This window comes from Octopus sinensis, linkage group LG2, assembly GCF_006345805.1.
Source record: "Octopus sinensis linkage group LG2, ASM634580v1, whole genome shotgun sequence".
NCBI lineage: Eukaryota > Metazoa > Mollusca > Cephalopoda > Octopoda > Octopodidae > Octopus > Octopus sinensis.
Genome location: NC_042998.1, coordinates 160,934,585 through 160,962,084, shown reverse-complemented (window position 1 = coordinate 160,962,084; position 27,500 = coordinate 160,934,585). Strand labels below are relative to the sequence as shown.

General features: G+C 30.5%; 1 protein-coding gene across 7 annotated transcripts in view; it reads left to right on the top strand.

Annotated features, from left to right (window-relative positions):
* LOC115232597 (zinc finger protein basonuclin-2-like) overlaps positions 1-19,657 on the top strand; it is a 202,639-nt gene extending 182,982 nt beyond the window's left edge. For all 7 annotated transcript variants that reach the window (XM_036500362.1, XM_029802568.2, XM_036500361.1 and 4 more), the window contains one exon: positions 14,618-19,657. In XM_036500362.1, the coding sequence (XP_036356255.1) occupies positions 14,618-17,467 (2,850 nt within the window). In that variant the 3' untranslated portion in view covers positions 17,468-19,657. The remainder of the gene's footprint in view (positions 1-14,617) is intronic.
* Positions 19,658-27,500: the final 7,843 nt, after the last annotated feature.

Genomic DNA, 27,500 nt, shown 5'->3' with positions numbered 1-27,500 from the left:
TAGAATTTGTTGCTGATATTAAGCTTCCAAGACTAGTTTATAATGGTACAGTTTTTCAAATGTTACATCCTAATCACCTAAATTAATTACATGTGTCATATTATTCTTTAATTCATCCACAATAAACCTACTCCATTCCTTAAGCTGTGAGATTTTTTTAAAATTATTTCAACTTCTATTTTTTTAAATCTTTTTCCTCCCTCTCTCACCCCCGCCCACACACACACTTCTTTCATTCAAGTCATTTCTAAGATGTTTGCCTCACAGTGGATAACATTACTCTTATTGCCATTCCTATTCACAAGAGCCCTGAAAATATTCTGTTAACTGTTTAGCACATCTCCTTCAATTAAATACAGAACTACAATTTCAATTATGAATGATTTCACCACTTATCCACTTATTTGAAGTAAAATTATTCCAAACTACATCTCAAGCCCTAATAACATCAGGCATTCGTCTGACACAAAAGTCTTGAAACAGAAATTAGAAAAAAAAATAAAATAAAGATGGTACTAGTAATTAATAAGTGTACATTTATTTATTTACTTATTTATTTATTATTATTATTATTATCATTATTATTATTATCATTATCATTATTATTATTATTATTATCATTATTATTATTATTATTATTATTAATTCAAATTTTACTTTTCTGAGACCTATTAATAAATTTGTCATAATTTGAACTTATTTCTATCGTTTTCACATATTCCTTACAATAATTGATATTTCCACATATTTTTCTCTGTTCTACTTCTTATATTTACCATATAAAGAAATGTAGTAAATCCAGGCAAAAATCTGTTAATTACATTTAATTCTTATTGCTTATTATTCAATTAAATTATATCTCAGGATTATCACTGGAATTGGCAGAACAGATTTCTGTGGATAATGACTCAATATGCAATCCAGATTTTAAAATGTTTTTCTAGGTGATACTTAAGAATGTTAATGAGTATTGATGTCATTTTCTATGGCAGTATTCATCTTCAATTAATTCTAACTTCAATACTATTAAACTATGTCAATGTGCAAATTTCTCATTAGGTTTCAGATAAAAACACAAATTGTACTCAGCATTATTGTCCCTATACAACATTCCAGTTTTCCTTGATTGATTGTGTTCAGTCATGTTGGCTGGAAGAAATCACATCAATACTAATTTCTGTTTAATGCTATAATGTTCTGGCAATGGGAAGCTTTTATTAACACACTTAACAGTTATTCTAATCCTAAATATTCTTTGATCTATTCTTTAATTCACTCTTCCACTGTCCTCTACACCGTCAAGTCTAAACGAGTCCTTTAACAAATTATCCATATTTTCTTTTGTCATCATTTGTTGGTTATACACTTGCTCTTTGAGAAAATATTTCTGCACATACATTGACTTGTGCATTGAAAGGTTTCCTATGATAAACATTTCTGTTACTTTTGTTTGGCTTCCATAATAACATTCTTACTTTGGAGAAGGCCTACTCAGCTTGCTATGCTTTCTTCCTTTGTGCTAAAAGGCCTCAATCAAAGTATCACACATTATGCACTCCAAACAGCTTTCAATTGTCACTTTAGAAAAGCTTATATTTTTCCCAATAACCAACTTCATAGCGATTACAATATGCAAGATGCCATATTGACATACTGGTGTGTTGATTCCACAGAGGGGCTACTGCAGACATTTCTTATGATATAATGAGAATAAGATAAGAGAAATAGTATAAAGCATAAAAAAAAAATGTCTGTGATGTCAAAGCAAATATCTATTATAGATAGCTAAATACAAAGAGGAAGTTGTTAACTATACAGATATAAATCTTTGTCATCCCTTTCTCTCAATGTATTATATAACAGAAGTATTATATAAATGAATAACTATATATTTAAAATTATAAGTATTTCTGTTAGTGTTTTATATTTGTGTGTGTGTGTGTCTGTCTGACTGCCTGTCTGTCTGACTGCCTGTCTGTCTGTGTCAGTCTGTCTGTGTGTACATGCAGTCTGTTAAGTAGCTTCTTCTACACAAAGTTAAGAGAACTAGTATTGAGTCATCATCACCATCATCAATTAATGTCCGTTTTTTCATGCTGACATGGGTTGGATGGTTTCTAAAACCAGCTGGTTTGTGAATCTGCCTCCATCTGGCAAGCCAGAGAATTGCACCAAGCTCCATTGTCTGCTTTGTTATTGTTTCTATGATTGGGTGCCCTTCTTAATGTCAAATGCTTTACCGAATGTACTGGATACTTTTTATGTGACACCAGCACTATTGGGTCACCAGGTAATTTGCAAGACAAAGACCCCCCTCAGCTGGGAGAGGGAGCAATACTGAGGCAAGTGGCTTTGTGCCAGTTGAGCGGTTAAAGTATAACAGAACGATAGAGATAAGTGTTTTACTATTGAGTGTGTTATATATTTTACAATGATTATTTATTCATTCATAATTGTATTTCATTACTTTTAAAAGTCTATATTTTTTTATTTTATCTAGTTTCAGCTCACAAGTTATGGCCATGCTGGGGCACCGCCATTTATATTATTAAAATTATTTTTCAAAGTTCTCATTTATTGTTTTTTGAATATTTTTGATCATCTGGCGACTGCTCATTTTGAAATTCAGAACATTGGCAAAATTGTTTAAATTATAAATTCCCAATAGATGATACACCCTAATAACACTATGGGTTGTTTTAACATCCATTATCTCAAGTATGTTTGTGATGTGTATACATTTTTTCATATATGTTCATTGTATATCACTATCTATAAGGCCCAGTATACCCATGCATTTCTTGAGTTTTTAATCCAGTATGTATCAGGCATATGTCCACATGGATGTAATATCTAGTTGGCAGAACCACATGTGAGAGCTTGGACATTTATAGAAATCTAAGAAACTGTTATCCAGAGTATAGGCTGAGCAACTAATGTACCAGAAAATTTACATAACACTTCATGGGGCATATAAATTAATCATAATTAATTCGTCAAGAATGTATTTCTAGCTTTACTCTAAATAATTTTGGGGTTATAACCCATGGAGAGAACATGCTGCTCTGACAACTAAAGGATTGCAATTCTGACCTAACATCTGAAAACACTATAAGAAAGAGTAAATGTTTATTTTGATTCCAAAACATATGCTTTCTTCTTCATCATATCTGGCATCCAGAATGTTAGTGTGTAAAAAAAAATCTGCTTTGGGAATCTATTTCCCTTAAAACATTTTGCTTTGCTTCAGTTACACACCTGCCTAGTTCTTACTTCTATTACCTTTTTAAAAGATCAGTAGAACAGAAATAATCAGAAACTTTTGTTGAGGATTGAGGATTGAAAGGAGCTTTCATCTAAGGGCCTCATGGTGTATGGGATTCTCTGTAGAAATTATGTTTTTGTTTATTTTTTCTCTACATGTTGCTCTTGTTATTAAAAACGAAAGTACTTCAGTGTTTTTTTTTTTTTTTTGTATAAGTCAGATTTTTTTTTACTTACTCTATCTTTCCTCTTCTCTTCTCAGATATTCTTTTTAAAAAATTTGTTACAGTCTGCATTGCAAAATTGTGAGATATTGTATGAAAAAATAACCTGAAGTGTATCATTATTGAAATTATTTTTGAATAAAGACTAAAGGCATAGGTTTAGTCCCTAATAAGTCAAACAAAAAGGCAAATGTCTTAAAGCCTTAAAATCGGATATTGCTAAACTTATCATAGGCAAAATAAATGATAAAAATGGAACACTTTCTGAGAGAGAACAAAACTCACTGTCAGAAATGTCATTTGTTACAGCAATAATTCAAAGTTAGTTTCAAAGTACCTCAAAATACTTTGGCATTACCACCTCAGTATAAGTATTTTACACAATCAATTAGGATTCCATTATTTATAAATTTTGAATCTGAGTAATTACATTGATTTCTTGAGAAATTTCGAGTTGTGAAATGATCAGAGTAGCAGTCTTCTATCAAATATTATTAATTGAGAAATATTTTTTTTTTAATGTTTTAGAATGTTCTTCAAATATTATTTGAAGAAATTTGTAAAAGCTATTTAAATATTTGTTATTGTTATTGCTGTTGCTGCAGTAGTAAGAAGGGAGAAATATTTAAGAAACACTTCTTGGTCTTTCCAAATAAAATCCCATATTTAGGAAAATATTTCAAACAATATTAGAGAAAATTCTGCATTTGTTTCTTAGGAATTTTCAATACTTCTTGGCATATATGCTCAACTGTTTCTTTTGCACAATATATTTTTCAAAATCTAAATCCTGAATAAATTCCTTATTCACATGTGTATGCAAGACACATATGAATCTAAATGCAAATATATTGTACAATATTTCCACAGCATATATTCTATAACTTATAATCACGTATCATTTAAATTGTTTAAATATTTACTTTTTATTTTCTGTCCTCATGCAAAAACTACATAAGAAAATATAATTATTCAGGCATGTTAAATTCATTTTCAAGAAATCAGAATTATTGGAATACTGATGTTGCCAATTCACTTTTATTTGTTCATTGTTTCTACAGCTGATCCATAAACTATCCATTTTATTTTTTATTTTACAAACAATCATGTAGGATTTTTCAAAAGACCTTTCCATTTTTAAGATGATTTTCATCTCTGTTCTTTTTATGTATTTTTTCTCAATTTCTGTTCTGAATCTGTTTACTTTCACATTATAGCTCCACATGAATAATTAAGGCATATATATGTATATGTATATTTGCTATAACTATTGTGAAAAGTAATTTACAGAATTTAAATATCTTAGAGGGAGACATTTATTGATTGCTGCTAAATTTACAAGTTATGCAATAGCATGATCTCTCGATTTCTGATAGCATGATCACTCTACTTCTAATTAATTTAAAGTTTGAAATGAATTTGAAAATTTCTTGCAACAGCATGAAAAGGAATCGCATTAGTTAAGCAATGCAATTTTTTGTATTCGTTTGAAAATTCCTGCTGCTGTTCATTTATTTCCTTCCACTACTTTCATGAGTGTGAGAGAAAGTAAAGTTATCATTTTTTATAACTTGGACTGTTCCCTGAATTTCACTTATTTCTTAAAAACAATAGAATACTAATATTTAGGACAGGAGTTTATACGAATGGAACTGATTCAAGTATTCATCCACAGAATCTACTAATTTACTATGATTTCATTTTGAATTTATTTTGCAAAATTATTATTTTACCTATATGGCTAGTTGAAATTTTGATAGCTGTTGATTCGTTACCCAAGGTTATTTAGGGTGTCTTGCAACACACTGATAACTCTCAAAGTATACTCCTACTTATATGCTACAGGCAGGAAGTATAGGTTTACAGCAACCAGAATCTTCTAAACAGCTTCTATCTTTGCCTCACCCACTGTCTGCTGGAAATGTTTCCATGCCATCTTAGTAATATTTCTTGTTAACTTTGTCTTAAGAAAGAACATTGTTAGCATTTCCCCCTACCACAACATCACTATTACTGATTTCTTTCAAATATCTTGTCCCTAAACTAGAAAGCCACTTTCATCTCTCACTGTGAAAACTTTCATTACCTCACGCATTAGCAGTTAAAAAAGAAACAACACTTCCACTATTTTCTCTAACCAAGATAACACATATAGATAGCAGCCATAATTCTACTGTATACAGTATTTTCACACAACTAACCTAATATAGTATCTAATTAACAGTTAGTTGTAGAATGGATATTTTTGTCTGACATTTACTTACAATACAAGACATAAAAAAAAAGACATAGTATGATGGAACTAGTATAAGTTTAATAAAATGTAAGTTAGTTCTCAAACGGTTTTCTTGATTTTTCCATTCCAGCAGCTTCAGGTGGTGAAAGGGAGCTGGGTAACTAAATTATGTCAGGTGAGAAACGGATTTAAATGAATGAAACTTGCTTTGAAATTAACCTGTTGGGTCAACATGTTTTCAAAACAGAGTGTCGCTTCATGTCAACTAAATTTGTTCTCAGTATTTCTATTAAATAGTTAGGAGACCAATTTATTATATTATTATTTCATTAAGAGTGACAATAAATTTTCCTTATCTTTGGAAAAAAATAGTAGAGAAATTAACTGGACTATTTCGTTTCATATTTTCTCATTTAATTTATAGTGAAAGAATCCAATTTGAGGAAAGTGAATTAGATCTGTATGGAATTTGCATAAGTTTAATTCATAAAAGCTGCATGTTTAATTTTAAATTTGATACGTTTTGTTTTGTAAAAAAAAAATACCTATGTAAATAACAAGGGAAATAATTTGTATGAGTTACTTCCCTTGGTCAATTTTTTTTAAAGCCTATTTTAAATAAAACTTAATGAATATATTGATTGGTATTGTTGGTTATGTTTAACCCTTTTGTTCCCATATTTCTGTTGAGATACTCTGTTTCTTTCAATTAATTTTAAAATTAAAATAAAAATATAGTAAAATAACTTAGTTATCATTAAGCTAGTGTTAGGAACATAAATTGTTACTAAGGTTTGGTGGAAGATTTTAATTCACGACTTTTGAAAACAAGACATTTGTACTACAGAGCCAGAGGTGGTTTCAGGCAGGCTGGTATCAAAAGGGTTAATAAAATTATCGAAATTTTTTTTTAAATGTTCATATATTACACATAATACTTTCCTCTCATCTCTCTCTCTCTCTGTATCTATCACTTTATCTGTGTGTGTGTGCATGTGTGTATACATACAGTAATATATATATATATATATTATATATATATATATATACAGTAATATATATATATATATATATATATATATATATATATATATATATATAAAATCTATTATTTATATTTATATATAATCTATTTTATATATATTATATATATATATAATCAATTTCAGATTTTCTTTTACAGAAACTATTCTGTAATATTCTCAGTGATATTCTTGGAATGATTCCATAATTATTTTCCAGCAAGGGATACTTTCTCTAAAGTAGTTGCTTTCTCTTCTCTCACTTTTTTTTTTAACTCAGTAGTTACCTTTCATTTTAACACATTTGGTGTTAAAGTCGTCTACTAGCAATCTGTTTAAGTATTTATTAACAATATTTCACTTCACAGTATTTGATAACTAGAATTATTTTACTCAGAACTTCCTGTTAATTTATTCATTTTGCTACATAAAAGTTCTTTAGATAAAACCAACGCAAATCTCATGTATCAGTTGTCAAGTACATATTACAGATATATCTATAATACTTGCCAACTGATCTCCAAGGGCTTCCTCTGTTTATTTACTTATTATGTTACTCAGTGAGTCATAACTTTAAGAATACCACAATATGAAACTATCATTTCCAGATGTGGTATCATGCAAATAAATAAATGAATAAATAATACCTAAATAATATCATCCTTCACAGTTAATCTGAACTGCTAGATTTATTTCTATTTTTAAAGCATTTCAGTTGATATCCTGTAAACATTCTAGTTACTTGTTGATTTCACCTTATTCTGATTTACTACTTTAATTATTCCTAATAAAAGATTATTGTTTTCATAATGGTAATTACAACTAAGTACTTTAATCATATTTCTGAGAGTCAATGTAAAGGAAATGTTCCAGTTTAAATTATTTGTCAGTGCCAAAAATAATTACTTGTTTCCTACTCTGATATTCCTGCTCTGTCACTATTAATCATAGCATTCAGCTGTACACTTTTCTTCCCATTGAACTTTCAATCAAATCTAATTTCTCCTTGCTTCTCAGAAATACTGTTTGTCTTTACTTATCCTAATCAGTCATTGATATATTGCATCTGCTCATGGTTATTTTCAACTGTATCCTAGAAAAAAAATTATCTTTGAAATATTTCTTTCAGTTGTTAAAAGTGAAATAGCATGTCATACCTTATTTTACTTTATTTATATATAGTCATTACAATTCTCAAGTTTGTGGTCTTTTATCTTTTTAAGGCTATTTAAAAAATCATATATGCCATTTACAACAACCTGCTTATATTAACAATTACATTCTTTTAAAATTTGGTCTATAGTCATTGTATATAATATTCAGATTTTTTATATATTGTATTTCATAAAGTGTTATGCATACAAAATAATCTAATTGCTCAATGAGCCAACAGGAGAGCCTCTGTACAGATGCTTGATCTGCTAGAAATAGAATCAAAATCTCTCTGAACTCACACTTACCATCTTAAAAAAGAAAGGACACATTGGATAAAGTAATTCTAGACAGCTTCACCTGTCTGAATGCAAACTATAAATTAACAGCAACAAATTACTCATTTTTATTTCAAAGTGTGAATCCTAAATCTGTTTTGCATTCATTCATCTTATATCTTTTTATAGTTTTGTGTTCCTAAATAAAAATTTTTCATGTAGATTCCTCTCACTACTAGTAGTTTAAAAAAAGAAATATATTAGTCATGAAGGAGGGGCAGTACTCATGACCTTTTGAGACCCAGAGTAAGGATTGGGAGGAGAAATGTGTACTGGAAAAAAACCCAAAATTCTGTTCCAACCAATTATAATAGAGTGATTACATTCCCAAATTCCACCATGCACTAGTAATAGAATAAAGGGTATGTCTTATTTCTACTACAATAAAATAATTTCACATTTAGTGGGGCTTTTTTTTTCATACAATAAATGTGAACAGTTCTATGACACAGATGCAGAAGAACTGTGTTAGTGGCCAGGCTGCAGAAGTGCAGCAAAACTTTTTAGCACTTCAAAAAAAAAAAAAACTTTTTATTTCATATTAATAAATAAAAGAAACATGAATATAGCAATTTTTATGTATTGTTAAAATGACCAAAACAACTTTTCAATGTTGTAATTGTTTCAAGTTACAACAGTCTCGGATCAGATGACTTGCTCAATATATATATAATAAACTCTGAAATATATAATTCCAATTAAAAAAAAAAAGAAACATCATATGCTAAAAACACCAAGTCAAAATTTACATGAGCTCCTAAATTGTTTATTGATATTGTTTGGATTGTTTCTTGAATGGTAATATTTATACCCACTTAAACATGGATGTTCTGTTCGAACAAAGTAATTACTGAGATGTAATATTAATACCCAGGAGTAATACTGGGGGATTGCTTAAATGTTTACAACTGAAAAAGAGAAAAGAAAAAAATAGTATTATATTTTCAAGTTTGTGATAGGTTATATAATAAATACAAGCTAAATGTAATTTATTGTATGTATCCATAACACTATAGCATATAGGTAAATACCAATAATTTGTTTGTGTGTGTGTGTGTGCACACACACAACAATGTGGGGGGATGTATATTTGTGTGTTGATACAGTAATTGTTATTTCTTTTAATAGGGATTGAATATTAGAGGTTAATTCAACTATATACTAGTGATGCTCTCTCTTTCAATTGAAAGTGGCTGAATGTCAAAGTTAAAAATCAGTGAGATTTGAATATATACAGAATCACTGAAATTTCTGCTGAGAATTATGTATCCAAACTCTTTTACATCAGATGATCTAATGTACTTTTAATTGATAAGATTTCTTTTTTTATTTGCTTCATGAAAAACTATTTTTGCTTTACTTTGTTAGAAAAAGAATCAATTACTTGTTATGAAATTAACAAGTATTTAACTTTAGAAATACTTCTTTGTAAATTAAATAAATTTAATTGGTAACATTTCTTACCAAATATCAGTGATATAAGATATGAGCAAGTTGTTTTATAATGATTTTGTAAATTTTATAACTGTCTCCTTGTTAATTTATTTTAGATGCACATGTTTATCCATTCATAAAAGACTTCATGCATTTTGCATAGATAATCAAACATCTTGACCCAAATTAAATTTTAATTTGCTTTATAAGTTGAAACAAATTAAAATTACAAAGGTCTAACTTTGCATCTTCATATTGATTATTATATTGATTTTGGTCACACCTTAAAATTTACAAACAAGAAACTAATCACAGTAATCAAAACTTTGTGTCATCTGTTTGTTGAAGATAAATAGAAATCTTAATGTTTGATTTCTAACACTTCAATGCAAGTGTACTGTGAAGACATTCTTTAATAGACCAGTGGTTACCCTGTGTTGTGTATATTAATGAATTCATTAATTGTAGCCAAAATTTTCTTTTAATGTCTTTTATTCCCCCACCCCATTCTGTTACCTTTTGATTTTTTTTTCCTCTATATCTCAAATAGTCACATATGAATTGTGAAATTGTTCAGACTTATGCAGATATGTCTAAAGTGTATGTGATTTTTTTTTTTACACATAACCTCTCCACTTTTCTCTTCATTACCATTTTTGATTGGGATATAATGCTTATAATTAACCTGAATAAATCTGAACTCTTAGGGCTTGGCTGTAAATGATTCCCAGCTGTCCAAACTGGTCCAGAAATGACCACCTTATGACTTGCTAGTTAATTGCGTGTTGGGGGAAAATTATTCAGGTATCATGTCACTGCTGCTGCTGCTACTACTATTACTACTGCTACTACTACTACTGTTGCTGCAGTCTGAGGTAAGTTCAGTGGACATGCCACCAAGAACAATACTACAGCCTTACACATCCATACATTTGGTTGGAGATGGGGCAGTTTGTTTCCATTCAGCACATCTCCTTTCGGCTTTTGTCCAACCCAATGATAGCGAGATAATCAATAAGATGATGTGCTCTGCTCATGCAGTAGGAGTAATTTGGAGTCTTTTTTCATAATTGTATATAGCTAAAAGATGTTTGTATTGATCACTTGTGGAAGTGGCTGTACAGAATGCACTGACTTAAATACAGTGCCAACATACCACTACAATAATCCATAGGCTGACCCACACACACACACAGATACCGTTACCACCCCACCCAACTAATCTTACACCCTCCTCTCTTCATTGAATTGTAGGATTTTTAACTAAGTGGCTTGGCACTGTCGAGAAATTACAAAGAGGAAATTTTCATGCAAGCCAATTACTGGTCCCATGGACTCAGATTTTGGGAAACATCAAAAACAAAGTAGTGGTGTGTGTGTGTGTGTGTGTGTGTGTGTGTGTGTGTGTGTAAGCTTGCAGTCATATGCACACTTTCTAAAAGTTGGGGCAGGTAGTATATTATTAAATGAGTAGAAGTAGTAGTTGTAGTAGTTTGTCTCTTGCACTTTTCCTATGTATCTTTTCATTTACTTACCTTACTTTTTACCTTAAGAAAGCTAAATATAATTAGCTACAGCTATTTTAACTATCTATTTTCCTGAAGCTCACGGTTATATAGATAGATAGATAATATTTATATATTACATTTATATATATATATATATATATATATATATATATATATATATAGCTTTGATGAGACAAATATTCCCTTATTCTTTTTCTTTTTCCCTGACGACACTCCACCCCTCCCCCCACCTGTCTCTCTTCCAATGACTCTTTCTGGTTCCTCTCCTCCATCATTTATATTTCTTGTTCATGTTCCCTTCTAGCACACCTGTGCAAACTCACTCTTGTAATGCGGGATAGTCCTGGACCCTCCCTTCTCAATCTGACTTCACCTTGAATCATCAATTCCTCTTCTTTTCTCCATCAGTTATGGAAGCTTTCATTAAGCCATGTAGTTCTGTTTGCAAGTTACAAGACAACTTCACTAGTGCTGTTGCCATGAAAAAGCACCCAGTATTTTCTTTGTAAAGTGGTTGTCATTAGGAAGGGCATCCTTCAGCAGAAACCATGCCAAAACAGACGGTGCAATGTAACATGCTCTTACTGAATCCTGTTGAACCATCCATCTCATACATATATATAATAAATATATTTATTAGTGTGTGTGTGTGTCAGTGAGTGTGTGTCAAAAGAGAGAGAGAGATAGAGATACTGAATGAAGAAATATGAAACAGTAAGAAGATAAAATCTACTTTTCCTTGTTTGTATAAGCACAAATACAGTGTTTGTGTGTTGTTAATATGGACAAATGGATATATATATATATACACACACACATGCATACATACAAATGTGGGGGAAAGTGATAGAGACACGTGTAAACCCATATGTGTATAAATAAGCAAGCACACATGTGCATATGCACATGTACATGCACACACCTTCATTGCAATTTGCTTTTTCTTTTCTCAATAATGGATGAGAATGACCATCCCCACACCTGACAAGAGTCAATCAAATATCATTATAGCATTTTTTAAAGATGAATTTATACTTAGTGCATAGTGATCATCTGAGAAAGAAGACTTATTACTGAGACAAATTTATAGTAGCCTTGTAGATGAAGTATGTTATCCTCATTCAGCCGGAAGTGATGATAGCTTTTATCATTAGTTACAGGCAATTTCAATTTTCGTTATTACTGAATACTCTGACTATCAATATTCTCTATAATATGCATCATAAATTGACTGTAAGGCTTGTGTACTCACCATCTAGAAACAACATTTTTGTAATAAAGAAAATACAATACTATTTATTTATCTTCTAATTTAGTGTGCTTTTTAGATTAGCTGGTTTATGCATTTGTTTGTTCAAACTGGTAAAGCATTGCATTGCAGGAATCTCAGCAAACAAGTCAGATTCTTTCTGCTCTAGAGACAGAAACTTTTAAGCTATTTATAACATTAAAAATACTTATGCAGAGCCATCTGAGAAAATGAAACAAAATTCCAGTTCAACCATGACTTAGATGTTCTTTTGTCCAGTGTCTATAATGAAATATTGAAATTCTAAAAATATATCTTTGAAAAATATACTTTTCCAAGCTTAGTTCAATGCACCTTGCATTGTTCTGATATACTGCATTTGATTTCAAGAATATGTCATTTTTATGTCCACCACTTTCCATGCTTGCATTGGTTGAACAGATTGTTGTGGTCTTAGTTCTTATCCAGAAAGGTTTGAGTTGCTACCTTCCTAGATTGTTCAAACGGTATTGTCATGATCATATGTTTCCTTTTTTATTTGAAGTCTACATTTGGGTTGACCACTTTGCAGATTACACTGAGTGCCTTCTATCCAGCCATAGAGGTCATGCCAAAGTAGACATTAGAGCACAATGCAGTTTTTAAACCTGTTGGATCCTGTTATTTATATATATATATATCTATATTTATATTTGTATGAAAATATATATATATTGTTGTATTTAGGAATGGTCATTTTGCCAGTTTAGCCAATAAAAACACACGCACTATATATTTGGTGTTACTTTGCTTCAGCATTATATATTTTTTAGATTAATCTTAATCTTATTTTGGCCAGAGTTCTTTTGTCACACTCCTGTGACCTCATCAGTGGTCCTTTGCTTTCTTCTTTCCTATTTGTGTGTCTCTCCTTACAAAATCGATGACCGTTAGTAAGGAGAGACACACGAATAAGAAAGAAGAAAGCAAAGGACCACTGATGAGGTCACAAGAGTGTGACGAAAGAACTCTAGCCGAAATAAGATTAAGATTAATGTAAAAAATAAATAACGCTGAAGCAAAGTAACACCAAATATATAGTGCGTGTGTTTGTATTGGCTAAACTGGCAAAATGACCATTCTTAAATACAACAATATCTGTTTCAACACGATTTCACATAAAAAATCTTGCAAATCAAATATATAAACGTAATTATGTCGAGCTTAACAGCCCTACCCTGGTGTAGTCTTTTAAGATATGTTTTAAGCTATCATAAGCTCACCCAAGTAGAGAATTGTTCACAAGATGTAAACAGCTACTGTTTCTGTAATTAATATCATGGTCATGTTATTGTGGGTTTTAAAATGGTAATAATAAATAATAATAATTATCATCATCATCTTTAGCAATAATTTCTATACCACTCTGAATTTATTGAATTTGTTTATTTCCTTCCAAACTTTCCTGTAACTCCAGTAAGATCTTACAGGGCAACATCAAAACCCCTTTCTTTAGTATGGAGAAACATTGTTTCAGACAATTCGTGAATTACAGAACTAACACTTTTCTTTGTTTTTTTTTCTGTTCTTTCTTTTTGTTTCCTGTCCATTGGTTGAAGGAAGATTTTTTTTCATTGATATTTATCTATACTAAGCCTCTCAAGTACAACGATATGCTTTTCTTAACTACACTGAAATGTCTGAAGTGCAGCCTAGAGGTGTTGATAGTCATTGTGTAGTTAAGCAATATAATTGGAAATGTTACATGTGACAGTTTGGTGTCCTATCCAGAGGAAGAGTTATTTCTCATCTGTTCAATATCATAAAACTTGTGCTAGACACTTGCCTGTAACAGTTTCTCAGCACTTCAGAGATGTTTGCCTATTTTTAGTACTGTGTATCAGACTTTCTTATCTGATTAAATATGAATCTTTACTTAATTATTACATTTTCATTCTCACAAGAAAATTATTGGCAAACATCTCATACTTTCCTACTCCCAAGCCATTCTTTTACAGAAAGCAATATTTTTATTACTTGTGCAGTTGTTATTCTTTTTATTAATAATATGTAACTTATGACATTAATAGTAATAAAAGATAATTTATTTATATAATACTTATAACAATAACTAATTTTTCAAAAATGTACCACTATCACTTAACTCTTCTTATTTCATTTTATTTTCAGGATGCATCTGGCCGAGTTTTAGATAAATGGACCATTGCCACTCGGGAAGAGGAACATATAATATTACAACAGTTTCTACGATTTGGAGAAACAAAATCTATTGCTCAGGAAATCATTCTTCAGGATACTAAAGAGAAACAAGAGCTTTATGTCAAGCAAACTTCTCGGGCTGAGTCTGAAATCAAGAAATTCATTGAGAGGAGTAACCTAAGTATGCAAAGCTACATGCGTCCCTACGAATCACGGCATCTGTTCTCAAATCGCATGCCATTCGTATCCCACAGTAGTAACCGCCTTGTAGCACCGACTGCAATACAGTATACTGCCACTACACCCCCAAGGGATTTACGCCCCACAAGTATGCCTCCCACTCCTGTACCTACATCGAGTCCTGTTACCTCGTCCCCATTAGGCCGTCTGCAAACCATGTTGCCCATTGATTTTCGAAGGGAACGCTTAAGTCCTGCTGTTAGCCCAGGACTGTCAGAAAAACGTGCCTCTGTGCCACAGCTATCACAACCACCTCTGCCACCACCACCACCACCACTACCTTCCCACGGTGATGAAAGTCCCAAAAATCTGAGTACTACCCCAACACCAACACCAACATCCACAAGTCCTCCCCAGTTCCAGTCAATGAAACCGCCAGATATAATTGAAAATTCTAAACATGCGCCATGCATAAATATGCCAAATATTAGCCCAGTCATTATCTCCCAAGAAGATTCACCAATGGATGCAATAAATTATTCTACCAAAGACTGTGAAGAATCAGCACTGTCTGTGTATGCGGATCGCAAAGTAAAACACCTCCGAAAGTCGGCTAATCCAATCAAACGTCAATGGACTCCTTCGGCATCATTTGGAAGTACACTGATTGCACCCAACGGCAAAAAGCGTGTTCTTTGCACAGCTTGCAATAAAACTTTCTGTGATAAAGGTGCTCTTAAAATTCATTACAGTGCAGTACATCTGAAAGAGATGCACAAATGTACAGTTGAAGGCTGCAGTATGATGTTCAGTTCTCGTCGCAGTCGTAATCGCCACAGTGCCAACCCTAACCCTAAGCTCCACATGCCTCAAAAACGCAAACTCCCAGAAGGAGCTACTTTAATAGCTGAGTCCAAACCCCCTTCGAGGCTCATTAATTCTCCTCCTACCATGGTCGTTACTTCATCTTATCTCTCTAGAGCAGTGATTCCCTCACTCGATTCAAATGTCCTCAACAGGAGTGATCAGTCATGCTTTGTAGATGTGGGAAACAACCTTTCATATATGTCTTCTGGGAAAAAAATTAAAATGGAAAATAACGATGGAAGTAATGAAGCCATTGATATGACTGATGATGTGAAGTCGCTGGACGATACATTGAAACCAGATGTAAGCAGCACACAGCGTGGCTTCAACAGAAGGAAAAGCTTGATTCCTACCCGTTGTGCCCAGATGGAAGAAAATTACAGCATGAGTGATGAAAATTCAATCTCAGATGAGAAAGATGCAACTAAACATAACAAGAAATGCTTAAATGATGCTGAGAAGGTAAAATCTACATCTAATTCAGCTGCAGATGATGAACTGGATGACAAAATTGCAATAAAAAAGGAAATAGCTGATGTTCGGGAGATTCCTGAAAAATCTATGTCTGGCAAGGTTTATGACTCAGTCATTCTCTCCAGTCACAGCGGTGTCATTTGTGATACAAACTGTAATCCAAAACAAGAACCTAGGAAAGAAGCTTGCCACTTTCCTAGAATTGCTTCCCTCTTAGCAAATAATAACACCAATAACAACAGCAACAACTCTTCAGATCCAGTTGACCTCTCTCAAGATAACTGCGAACGTAGCCCTTCTAATTTGTCATCTCTAAACATGAGTCCTGGTTCAGATCATGATTCAAATGCCTCCCAAGCTTCCACTGACATTGAAGGCCACTTGGCCATTAGAGCCAATGGTAGTCATTCTCCAGATTCTAACTCCAACAGTACAGATATTCCACTAGATAAAGATAATCCTCGGAAGTGTAATTTCTGTGGGAAAATTCTCCAAAATCATTTTGACCTCAAAATTCATTATCAAAGTGTCCATTATAAACTCATGCACAAGTGCACTATTGATGGTTGCAATGCTGTATTCCCTTCAAAACGCAGCCGAGATCGACACAGCACCAACCTGAACCTACACCACAAACTGTTGTCCACATCTGATACGGACCAGTTCCCAGATGATGAGGAAATTGAAGATGTGGATGAATTGGATGAAGATGACATTGATGATGTTGATGATGATGATGAGGACAACAGTGAAGGAATGAGAGGTGGAAACAAAGAAAATAACCAAGTGAAAGATCATATCAACCAAAAATATGACTCCCGCATCTACAATGAAAACAGTAATCATGGTATTGGTGATGAGGATAGTAACCCAAACACAGTTATTTGTAATAAACGTAAAACTATTTCCTCAGTGGGAAGTCACTCTAATGATAGTTTCATTGGAAATAACAGCAGAGACAGAGCTGAGGAGAACACCTTTTCTGCCCGTAATGGGGGTGATGAAAGTGGGGCCGAAGAAGAAGATGACGACGATGACGATGGGGGCGATCACCTGCAAGACGAGGACATCGATGATGAACTGAACAGTGCAGTCAGTTGTCACGTATGCCAACAAAAATTCCGTGACAACCTTGCTCTCAAAGAACATTTTGAAACCCTTCATCCAAAAGAGATGTACTACTGTACAGTCTCAGGATGTGACAAGATTTTCTCGACCCGCAAGAGCCGAAATAGGCACACACAGAACCATAACCTACATCGTCATTTGTCGTCCATGAAAACCAATGGCTTATCCTGACAGTTTGCCAAAGACCTAGTCCTTGAGAAGGAACCATGATACCTCACAGAAGAATGCAGTGTTTTCAGTTGTCCTAATTAATCATCTTTGACTACTTTCTATTGATTTATGATGAACTTGTTTTCATAAATCTAAGCTATTGATGGTGGTCATAACCATAGAATGTAGCAATTGTTGTCTTATTTATTTAGCCATGTCAACAGTATTTTTCAGAAGTACATGAATTTTCAGTTTATTATTTTTAATAATTTATTTCTCCCCAGTCCCTATCTATAAATTCCTTTCTTCTTTTTTTTTGTCTTCCTATTTTCTTGAGTTGTATTGCAATTATAATTATTTTTATTTATTTATTTATCATTGTTTTGCTCAGGTATCAATTATTATCTTAAATTTGCCTTGTCTGCCAATAGAATTTTTATTATATGCATATCATTATTTACATTATGGTTCACTGAGGTTGGGTGAGATTACCAAAATGATGGCCATTTATAAAAGATTTTAAGTTTTAAAAATCATCTAGAATTCATCATTGTCATTTATAAATTATAAATGAATGAGAAACAAATATTTTTAATGCTGACTGCTTAGAAAGGGTTTTCTCAGTAGTCATAAAAAATTATTCCGTCCTAGCCCAGATAAGGAGATTACTTCAAACCAAAAGAAGTACCTCTGGTGAGGTCAGTAGTTTTTGTATTTACAATGCTTATTTACATCAACATGCAACTGTGTTTATGTGCGTGTGTTTGTTTGTGCAAGTGAGTGTGTTTGTGTGTGTGTTTGTTTGTGTGTGTGTATGAGTTTGTGCACATGCATGTGTGTGCTCATGAACATACATTGTTTTTACAAAAATAATGGCTTCTAGTTAATTACAAAAGTTTACAAAATCTTAATTCTGTAATGTTATAACACCTGGGTGTCCATTTTGTATTCTTTCAACTGATAACTGAGATAAATATTCATTATTCATTATTTAAATCAGAGAAAAATAAATAACCTGATGAAACAGTTTCACCCTTTGGATTTTAACAACTCACACAGCTGAATTTTAATATTTAAGACTTTGTAGAATGAAAGAATTGATAGTGTGTATGTGTAGAATGCATGTGCATGTGTGTGCATGCATATTCATAATGAAATTTTAATGTAGTCTCTGGCAATATATAAGGCTCTAACATTTACTGTTTGAAAATTATATAACACATTCATGAATTTGAAAACTTATTTAACATAATAATGAAGAAAAGTGTTTAAAAACATCCATCAGAACCTTTAGATTTCTGATTGAAGCAGAGTAATATTTAATAGGTCATTTACATATTTCCAATACAAATCATGTCAAAAATACAGTTAAAATTCTGGTAGAGCTGAAAACCCAGACTAAACACTTTCATATTCAATTAATCACTCCCAAATTAACATTGCTCCCATTATCATTACCTTTGCACCAATAAAATATGAATGCCTAAAAGAATGACAACATTTGGGATAACTCTGCTTAGGCTTCTAATATTCCCAGTTTTTTTTTGTTTTTTTTTTACAGTTCTAAACGTAATATACATTTGAGTAAAGAACATTAATGTTTCCTACTGAATATGCCAGCAACATGAAACATTGACTACATTTCCATTCTTCATTATTCACTTATCCTTTAAATTTCATTCCATTAACTTATTTGCTTCATAATTTTATAAGTATTTAAAAAAAAAATAATCAAAATAAAATATTTAAGGATCAAATTTCATTGTATATATTCATGCAACCAATCTTCAACTGAAAATTTTACAGTTTAGCTGGTGTTTAAACAAACAAATCAAATTGAAACAGGGAAAGATAGAAATGTCTTGTTTCTTTCTTGTTTTCTTGTTGCATCTCCACATCATTTCCTTTTACATTCTCTTTAATATACATTATCGTATATACACTTCTCCAGTCTCTTTTAGTTCATGATAGATTTTGGAGATTGTTTCAGTTAATTTATTCACTCATTTTATCATTAATTTTTTCATCCATCTTGTGTCATCTGATTATTTCTCCAAAGTCATTATTAAAATTTCTTTGAAGACCCCTACCCCACCCCCACCGTCACCACCACAAATTAGAAACTTGACATCCACTTTTTCTGCCTAACATTGGCTTTTATCGGTGCTGAAAGTTACTAATATCAAATTCTAGTCATAATAATCTAAACGGTAATACTAATGAGGAGAACAATGATGACAAAAAACATTTTAATATTTACTTTCCTTCATAGTGTTTATTGATTTAATCCAAATGTCTCTTGATCAAATGTAGTGTCAATGTACTTTCTCTTAAGCACAAGCTTTATGTAAATATGTTTATTGTTAATGTTACCTTTCAAAATAAGCTAATCAAGATACATGAACATGCAGAATATCAATAAGTTGCTGCTTCTACACAGAGTTAATGCTCTCTTAAAAGATAAACTATATTTGGGTATATTAGAGACAAAATTTACTTCATCAGCTTCAAAAACAGATCTAACTTTGTAAACTAAGTGAGATTAGTATTTGTTTAATTATCATACTGAGTAAAATACTTATATTGGCTTCTCTTTTGTTAATTTAAAAGAAGCTTTAAAAATGTTTTGAATTTCTAACAGATACCATTCATTTTTTTATAATTAGCAAAATGATTAATATTACAATCTGTAATTGTAAAGCATTATGATTAATCTATATAAATTGAAAGGAAATAATAATTTTCAGTACTTTACGGAAGTCTGCTTACTTTTGTTTTATATGAAATCAGTATACGTCTTTGTTGTTATGTGTATAGGATACTGAATCTAATAGTTTTGAATAATAATGATAATAAAACTTATCAAGCATCATGTATTAAAATTCACTTTTTTATCTGTTAGTCTGATAGAATTTTGTTTCTGTGATTAGAGTTGGACTATAAAAAGAAAAGCCGTTAATATATCTCAATTTCAATTATTTTACTCTTTAGTCATCATTAGGGCCTGGTGCAATAACCGTCTTTTATAAGAATTTATATCTATTATTTTATTTTTTATCATCTTGTTCAGTGAATTTCAATTTTTTATTGTTTTTGTTTCTTTTTTAGTGATCTGCGTCTTAAAAGATTTTTATATCAAATTCTTCACAATTTTTTTTACGGAAACCATAACAGCCAGAATTCATAATATACCATCATAATTAGTGATATGTTTAATGCACTATTCTTACCATTTAATCAAACAGCCGATTTAATTTAGGGTTTTTATTCATCACCCTAATATTCACAATTTTTGTTAAAATGAGATTTAAAGCTGCAATTGCTTATTAACCATACTTTGAGGCCTCACTTCCTCACAACAAAATAAAGTCGTTGTTATTGAAATAAACTACAATTGTTCATTTTTTATTGTAATTTCCTCAGTTCCCTTCTGTAGATATTGAGGAAAACAAACTTAGATATTTGTTTACTAGTTCTTTACAATTACATTATGGTTGCCTTTACTTTCTTGCCAAATTTAATAAAAAAAAAATGAAATAAAATAATTTATAACCCTAAATCATTTACAAAGAATTTAGTTGGTGTGATACTCTCTACAGTTTGCTAAAATAAATGACAAAATTTTTTTTAAATTAATAGAAACTGTGAAATCGAGCGCTTTCTTAGCTTGTTAGATCCAATAGAACATTGGTAACATTCAATATAACAAGCAACTTATATTTAAAGAAACAAGTATTGCAACGAAGAAATTATAAAGTTGAAGGGCCTTTTTTTTAAAAGAAAAATGTTCATTTTGTTTTTGATTCAAAATAAAAATACCCAGGTCTTCCTTTTTTTCTTATGAATGGTAAAACCTATTGTTATAGAGGTAATCATCAAATCCACGCGCACACACACACTCATACACACACATACATGTTCAGTTAAGCATCCATATGAACATACACAGAGTATCATCATACACAGTACTTTTCCCTTTTATACTTTATTTTCAATAATTACTGGTTACATACTGGATTGAGAAATAAAAATAAGCTATTGGTTTTGATTATGTGCAATTTTAAAACTAAAATTATAAGTAATATCAGTATTCTTAAGACAGAGCCAAAGTTTTTTTTTTGTACAAAATATTAGTAACTTTTCAAATTGATTTCCAGTAATAATGTTTAGTATTTTTATTTAGCTTTACTTCAAAGTTTTTTGTGTTTTGTTGGTAGTTTTGTTATTTCCAGATATGTGGTATTTAATTTCTACATTGACTGCTAAATATGTGCAACTACACACACAAACATAGACACATGCATCTATATGTATATATAAACATGTGTATATATACATGTATATATGTTTGTGTGTGTATATAAACATGTGTATATATACATGTATATATGTTTGTGTGTGTATATATAAACATGTGTATATATACATGTATATATGTTTGTGTGTGTATACACACACATATATGTATATGTATATATATATATATGTATGTATATATACATGTATGTAAAGTTGCACAAACAATACACACTCACATGTGGCAATATATACATATATACATACATTTATTACTATAGAAGAACCTAAGGCAGGTATTTAAAAAAATTATCATTTATTTTGTTTTCTTCCTTAAAATAATGTTTGCAGCTAACAATCCCTCTGATATTCTTTAAAGAAACCTCTAGATATTTAATTGATCTCATATCTTATCTCTTCATCTGCTTTAAATTTACTCATATTATCTACCCTTCAGGATACAAATTTTTGTTGGTATTTTTTTCCCATTTCTTTATTTGAAATGAAATTTTAAAATTTATTTATTGAGGATGCTTATTTCTTTGACTAAATATTGGAATTAAATTCAATGTTTTCTGTTTTATTTTCTAAAGTTAACTTCAACATTTAAACATGTACAAAAAATACAGATATGAATGTACCAAAACTACTATACATTAGTAACTTTTGCATAATTTTTGGTTAAGTGGTGGGTAAGACTCTCAAAGTATAGAGATAACAGGAAATTTCTATATTTTCTTATTATAGAATATAAATAAGGCAAAACATTTGAAGGAGAAATTGCTAAAACTAAACACTTATCATGATCCTAATCATATTTGCTTAAAAGAAGAGTTGCCGTCTGAACACATATATACTCACTACATACACAAACATGCATAATTTACATGAGTTTAATATACCTTTGCTGTCATTTGAAAACAACTGATTTTTAATGATAATATTAACAATAGGAAAGTGGAGTAACACAAACAGATAGCACTAGACAAAATACTTTGGATATTTGGTTACAACCCTTAGTGTTTTAATTTTAAATCTCCCCAAGGGATTGACTTGCCCTTCATCGCCACCCTCAGAAAAATAAGTACTGGTAATATAATGAGGTACAATCCAATTAGTTGCATACCTTCCTTACGCATATATGGCTTTTTGCCAAGTTAGAAATCAATATCAATAATGATTCATTGCTAGTGACCTTGAGAAAAAGGTTAATGTGACACAAGTCTGAAAACCTTTCTCTGCAAATATGAAGCTTTGTTCCCATATATGTAAAAAAAAAAATTATTAATAATGATTCTTAATTACAAGTTTTTCCTTCTGGTAAAAATTGGATATCAGGCATTTATAATTATCTATCTATATTAAACAGAAACAATTATGACCAAATTGTTTAAAATATCCTTACCTAGAACATTTTGGTATGTAAACAATTAAATATCATTATTGTAGTCATAAAATCTTAATCAAGTTACAAATGTGCTCCAGTAAAAAGTAACTGTCCATAGGGTATAGACAGTTATAGGTAGTTTGTAATAAGTTGTAAACATTTGAATTTTCTTTTTTTAATGACTTTTCTGCTCAGAAACTAATAAAAACAAGGCAATAGTACTGTCAAATATTACAAAACAACACCTCATTCATTCTGTCTTTCTTTCATTTTTGTTTCGTTTCTATCTTCCATTAATCAGTATTTCTTCTGAATTCAAATGAAATAGAGTGTTCATGCAAAATGATCAAAACTTTTAAATTTGTGTGAATTTTACTGAAAGATGAACAAATACAAATCCATTACAAATGATAATGTGTAAATGTTGGCATTTTAGAAACGTATCATCTTCTTGAGTTTATTTATTTGCTTTAATAGTTATATATTCATACAATTTTTTTTTTTCTTATTTGACTATAAGGCCAGATTCTAGTAAGCTTTTTTAAAATAACATTTTGTGCAATCATTTTTATTATATATATAATATATATATATATAATATATATATATATATATATATATATATATATATATATATATATATATATATATATATATACAGTGTATTTAACAAAACAAAAAGAAATTCATGTACTTCTGATATTTTTAGAACTACTGTGTTCAAAATGCAGTTTTTTTTTTCTTTCTTCCCTATATATCTGAATGCAATGTATATTGTTGGGATTTTTTCACTTTGTGAATTAAGTCATATCTATTTAATTTATTTTAATTTATTTATTTAACTTGCCTTAGGTGAAAAGATCTCAACGCTTCATTTTTACAAAAATCAGTTTGCATAATGTGATGTAACGTGATAAAGGCATGTATGTGAGTGTGTGTTTGATAGCAGTGTGAATTTTTGCTATGTAATATGTTTGTAAAATTGGACAGTGCTATGCTCCAAATGCTAACGTACATTTTTGAGGTGATTTGACCACTAGCACTGCATTGTATTAGTTGACCACTAGTACTGTGTTAGTTGACAACCAGCACAAGGTGTTCACTGTCCCTAGCAAGCAATGCGTTAGTTGTCCACTAACAAGTCAGTGTGTTAGTTGACTATCAGCACTGCAATATAATTGCTTTTATAAATAAACTGGACTGCTAATCAACTAAAAAGTTGTAAAATAATTTTGTTTTACATGAATTTTCTAAATTAAATTTTAAAAAAAATCATGGAAGAAAAAAGCAAATTAAACAAGTTCCTTGCGCTTATGTTATGACTAACCTTAGCGAAAACTAAAAACTTTACTTTGATGCAAGAAAAAAAAATGTGACTTTTTTTATAACAAATTTTTGTATGGATTTTCATGATAAATTTTTTAAATGTTTAAAAAGAATTAAAATATCTTCAAGAAATTTTGAAGGGTCAAAAATTGAAACAAAAAAAATCAAAACAAAATGGCAAGTAGTTGGAAGCAAAGGACAAAAAAAAAAGAAATATTCTTAAACTTTCTCTTTATTCCTAATCACATTATGCAGTGTCTAGAGAAAAGTTAAAATACCTCACCTTTTGTCTGTTAGGAAATGTGAGCATGCTGGTACACAGTCGTTGACACAATCATATGACAAATATGATGTCATAGCTTTCACTCTGTGTTGTTGCTGAGTTTTGTCTGTATAGATGGCACAAGCCTTTTACAAATTGCAGACAAACTTGTAGTTGACCAAAAACAATATATATATATATAATTATTATTTACCTATTTCATGTCACTTTTATTTTTTTTATTTGCATTTGTTGTGTTTGTTTTTTTTTTCATTTTGAATATATGTTTATTATTATTATTATCATTATTATTATTATTATTATTATTATTGCACTTAAGTTTCTCTTTTTAAAATGTTTCAAACAACATAATTGTTTTTTTTCTTATTTATTCTAATTTTCATGATTTTTTTTCTTGTTTTTGTTGTGTATAGATTTAGAGGACATTGAGTGTGCTGTCGTTAAAAAACCTATCTGATTTCAAAGTGCACTGTAATCAGAAAGACATAACTGTATTTTTAGAAGCCTTTTTTTTTAACCATTATTTCTATTATTACTGAGGTTTTGTTGATTTACACTTTTTTTTTTTTGTAGAAATAATATGTGCACTGAAACGTCAGATGTATAAACAATGTAAAAAGTTTTCATAGCTTTTATTAGTGGGCTCCATGCAAAAATATAAGGAACCATTAACAAATTTTATGCATTTTTATATATGGATTTATAATCCATTTTAATAATGTTATGCATGTTAATTATAACTTCAGATGATTTTTTTTTAACAGATGGCTAAACAAAGAAAATGAACCAAAAATAATTTTAAAAACATTTTTAACACAAAAAAGTACAACGTTCTTTTTTTTAATCAACTAGGAGAAAGATATTTGCTTTCCAGGTGGTAGTAGGGGCCAGTTACAGATGCATTTCCATAGTTTGTTTGAGAATTATTTGATGACAAAATTAATTCTGGGTTGCAGGAATTTTTTTCTTTTTCTATATATATATATATTTTCTCTTTAATAGCAAGCAGTGGTCTTGCTTGTATTCAGTCCTCCTAACATTTAGGGTGTGATATTTGAGTATGCTAGCCTGGTTTTGCTGCATGCCGTGTGTACAATTATCTTGAATATTCTATGTATGGTCACTGCTTTAAGAGCAATTTCACTTGACTTGCTACGTTGCATACCATACCAACAAGGAAACATAAAGATACAAACACACATACATACATACATACACACACACACACATATAAGTGCAACCAAAGACACACACATATACATCTTGGATTGGGAAATCAATTTTATCATTTAAGAAACAGATATTAAACTAATATGCAAAACACTCTTTTTATATTGTCTTGTTATTTTTTCTCGCTTTTCTCTTAAGTTCTTTTTGTGTTTGAACAGTAACACAGAACATAGCTTACATATTTTTTATTTCTAATGGAAGTAAAAAAAAATATTTGTCTAGTAAGTTTCTGAAATCAACTTTGATACAAGTAATTTACAATTCTAGTATTTGCACTGCCTCCTGTATTTGTATGCTCTCGACAGTTTGTATTAGATTTAATATATATTGAAGCATATGAACTTACTTTGTTAAATCAATGTATAATATAAGAAAAACAAAGGTTAGAAGATTAAAAAGTTGGCTTTTGTTTTTAAATTTCAACTTCTATTTCTTTCTTTTGTTTACATTCATAATTAAGAAGAGGTCTGAGATTGAGATTAAAAGCATAAATAAAATGTTGGAAACGATAGGAATGAAAGCCAACCATTTATCATACTTGAGTTTGTCAATAATTATGAATCCAGTGTTTATCACTCTTGTTTAGAGATCACACATTGAAAGATGGTACCTTTCCATTAGAAAATAGATTCCACTACATTTTTTTCTGTCAACTTTGTACACTATTAATTCCTTTCCTACCTTTTTCTCATCTATACACTTCACGTAGCATATATGTGCACAGCTGTAAAATACTTTTACAGACTATTTCAACATGAATAACATTGGTTTCCGAATCCTTTCTACTACTTGTTTCTTTTTCTTTTATTTCCATTTGTCTTTGATAATATACTATTGCTCAATAGATTTCTTTTTACTGTATAAAAAAAGTATGATTTAATGCACCAAAAATCTCAAAACTTAAATGATGAAACAAAATCTTTACAATAGTTATTTCTCCCCTCTTGCCTCATCTCCTTGCCGCACATTCACAAGTTTTCCTTTTGTGATAAAAGGGTTTAATAAATGTAAGGATTATAATCTGATAGGAGAGCATTTTAGTCAAGTCAATAAGAAAGAAACCAGACAACCAATTGTGGGTTTATCAAATCATATCATCTCACTAGCACTGTGTTAAATCCATGACCAAGGTACTTAGATCTCATTGGCTAAGTCCACCTAGATTTCAGTGTCTCACATGGTGGAATAATTCAATGCAGCAGCACTGCAGAATTGATGAGCATTTCATTGGCTTGTAGTATTGGTTTCATTTCCTCTGGAAAGAAGAGGAAAGGCTACCTGCAATGAACCATCATTTTATTTAGGGTAGATTTTATGTTGCACAAACCTGGTATAAACAATGGCCCTCTGTAGATCCTCATGACTGAAAATAAAATAAGCTAGTTTATGTAGCTGGATAGAAAAATCAGATAAGTTTATGAAGGAATGGTCTTAATAAGAAATTGTTTCTCACATAAACTTCAAATTTTTATATGAATCAAATACATAAAATTTCACAATGAAAACAATTATAATTTTGGCTGACTTTTTTA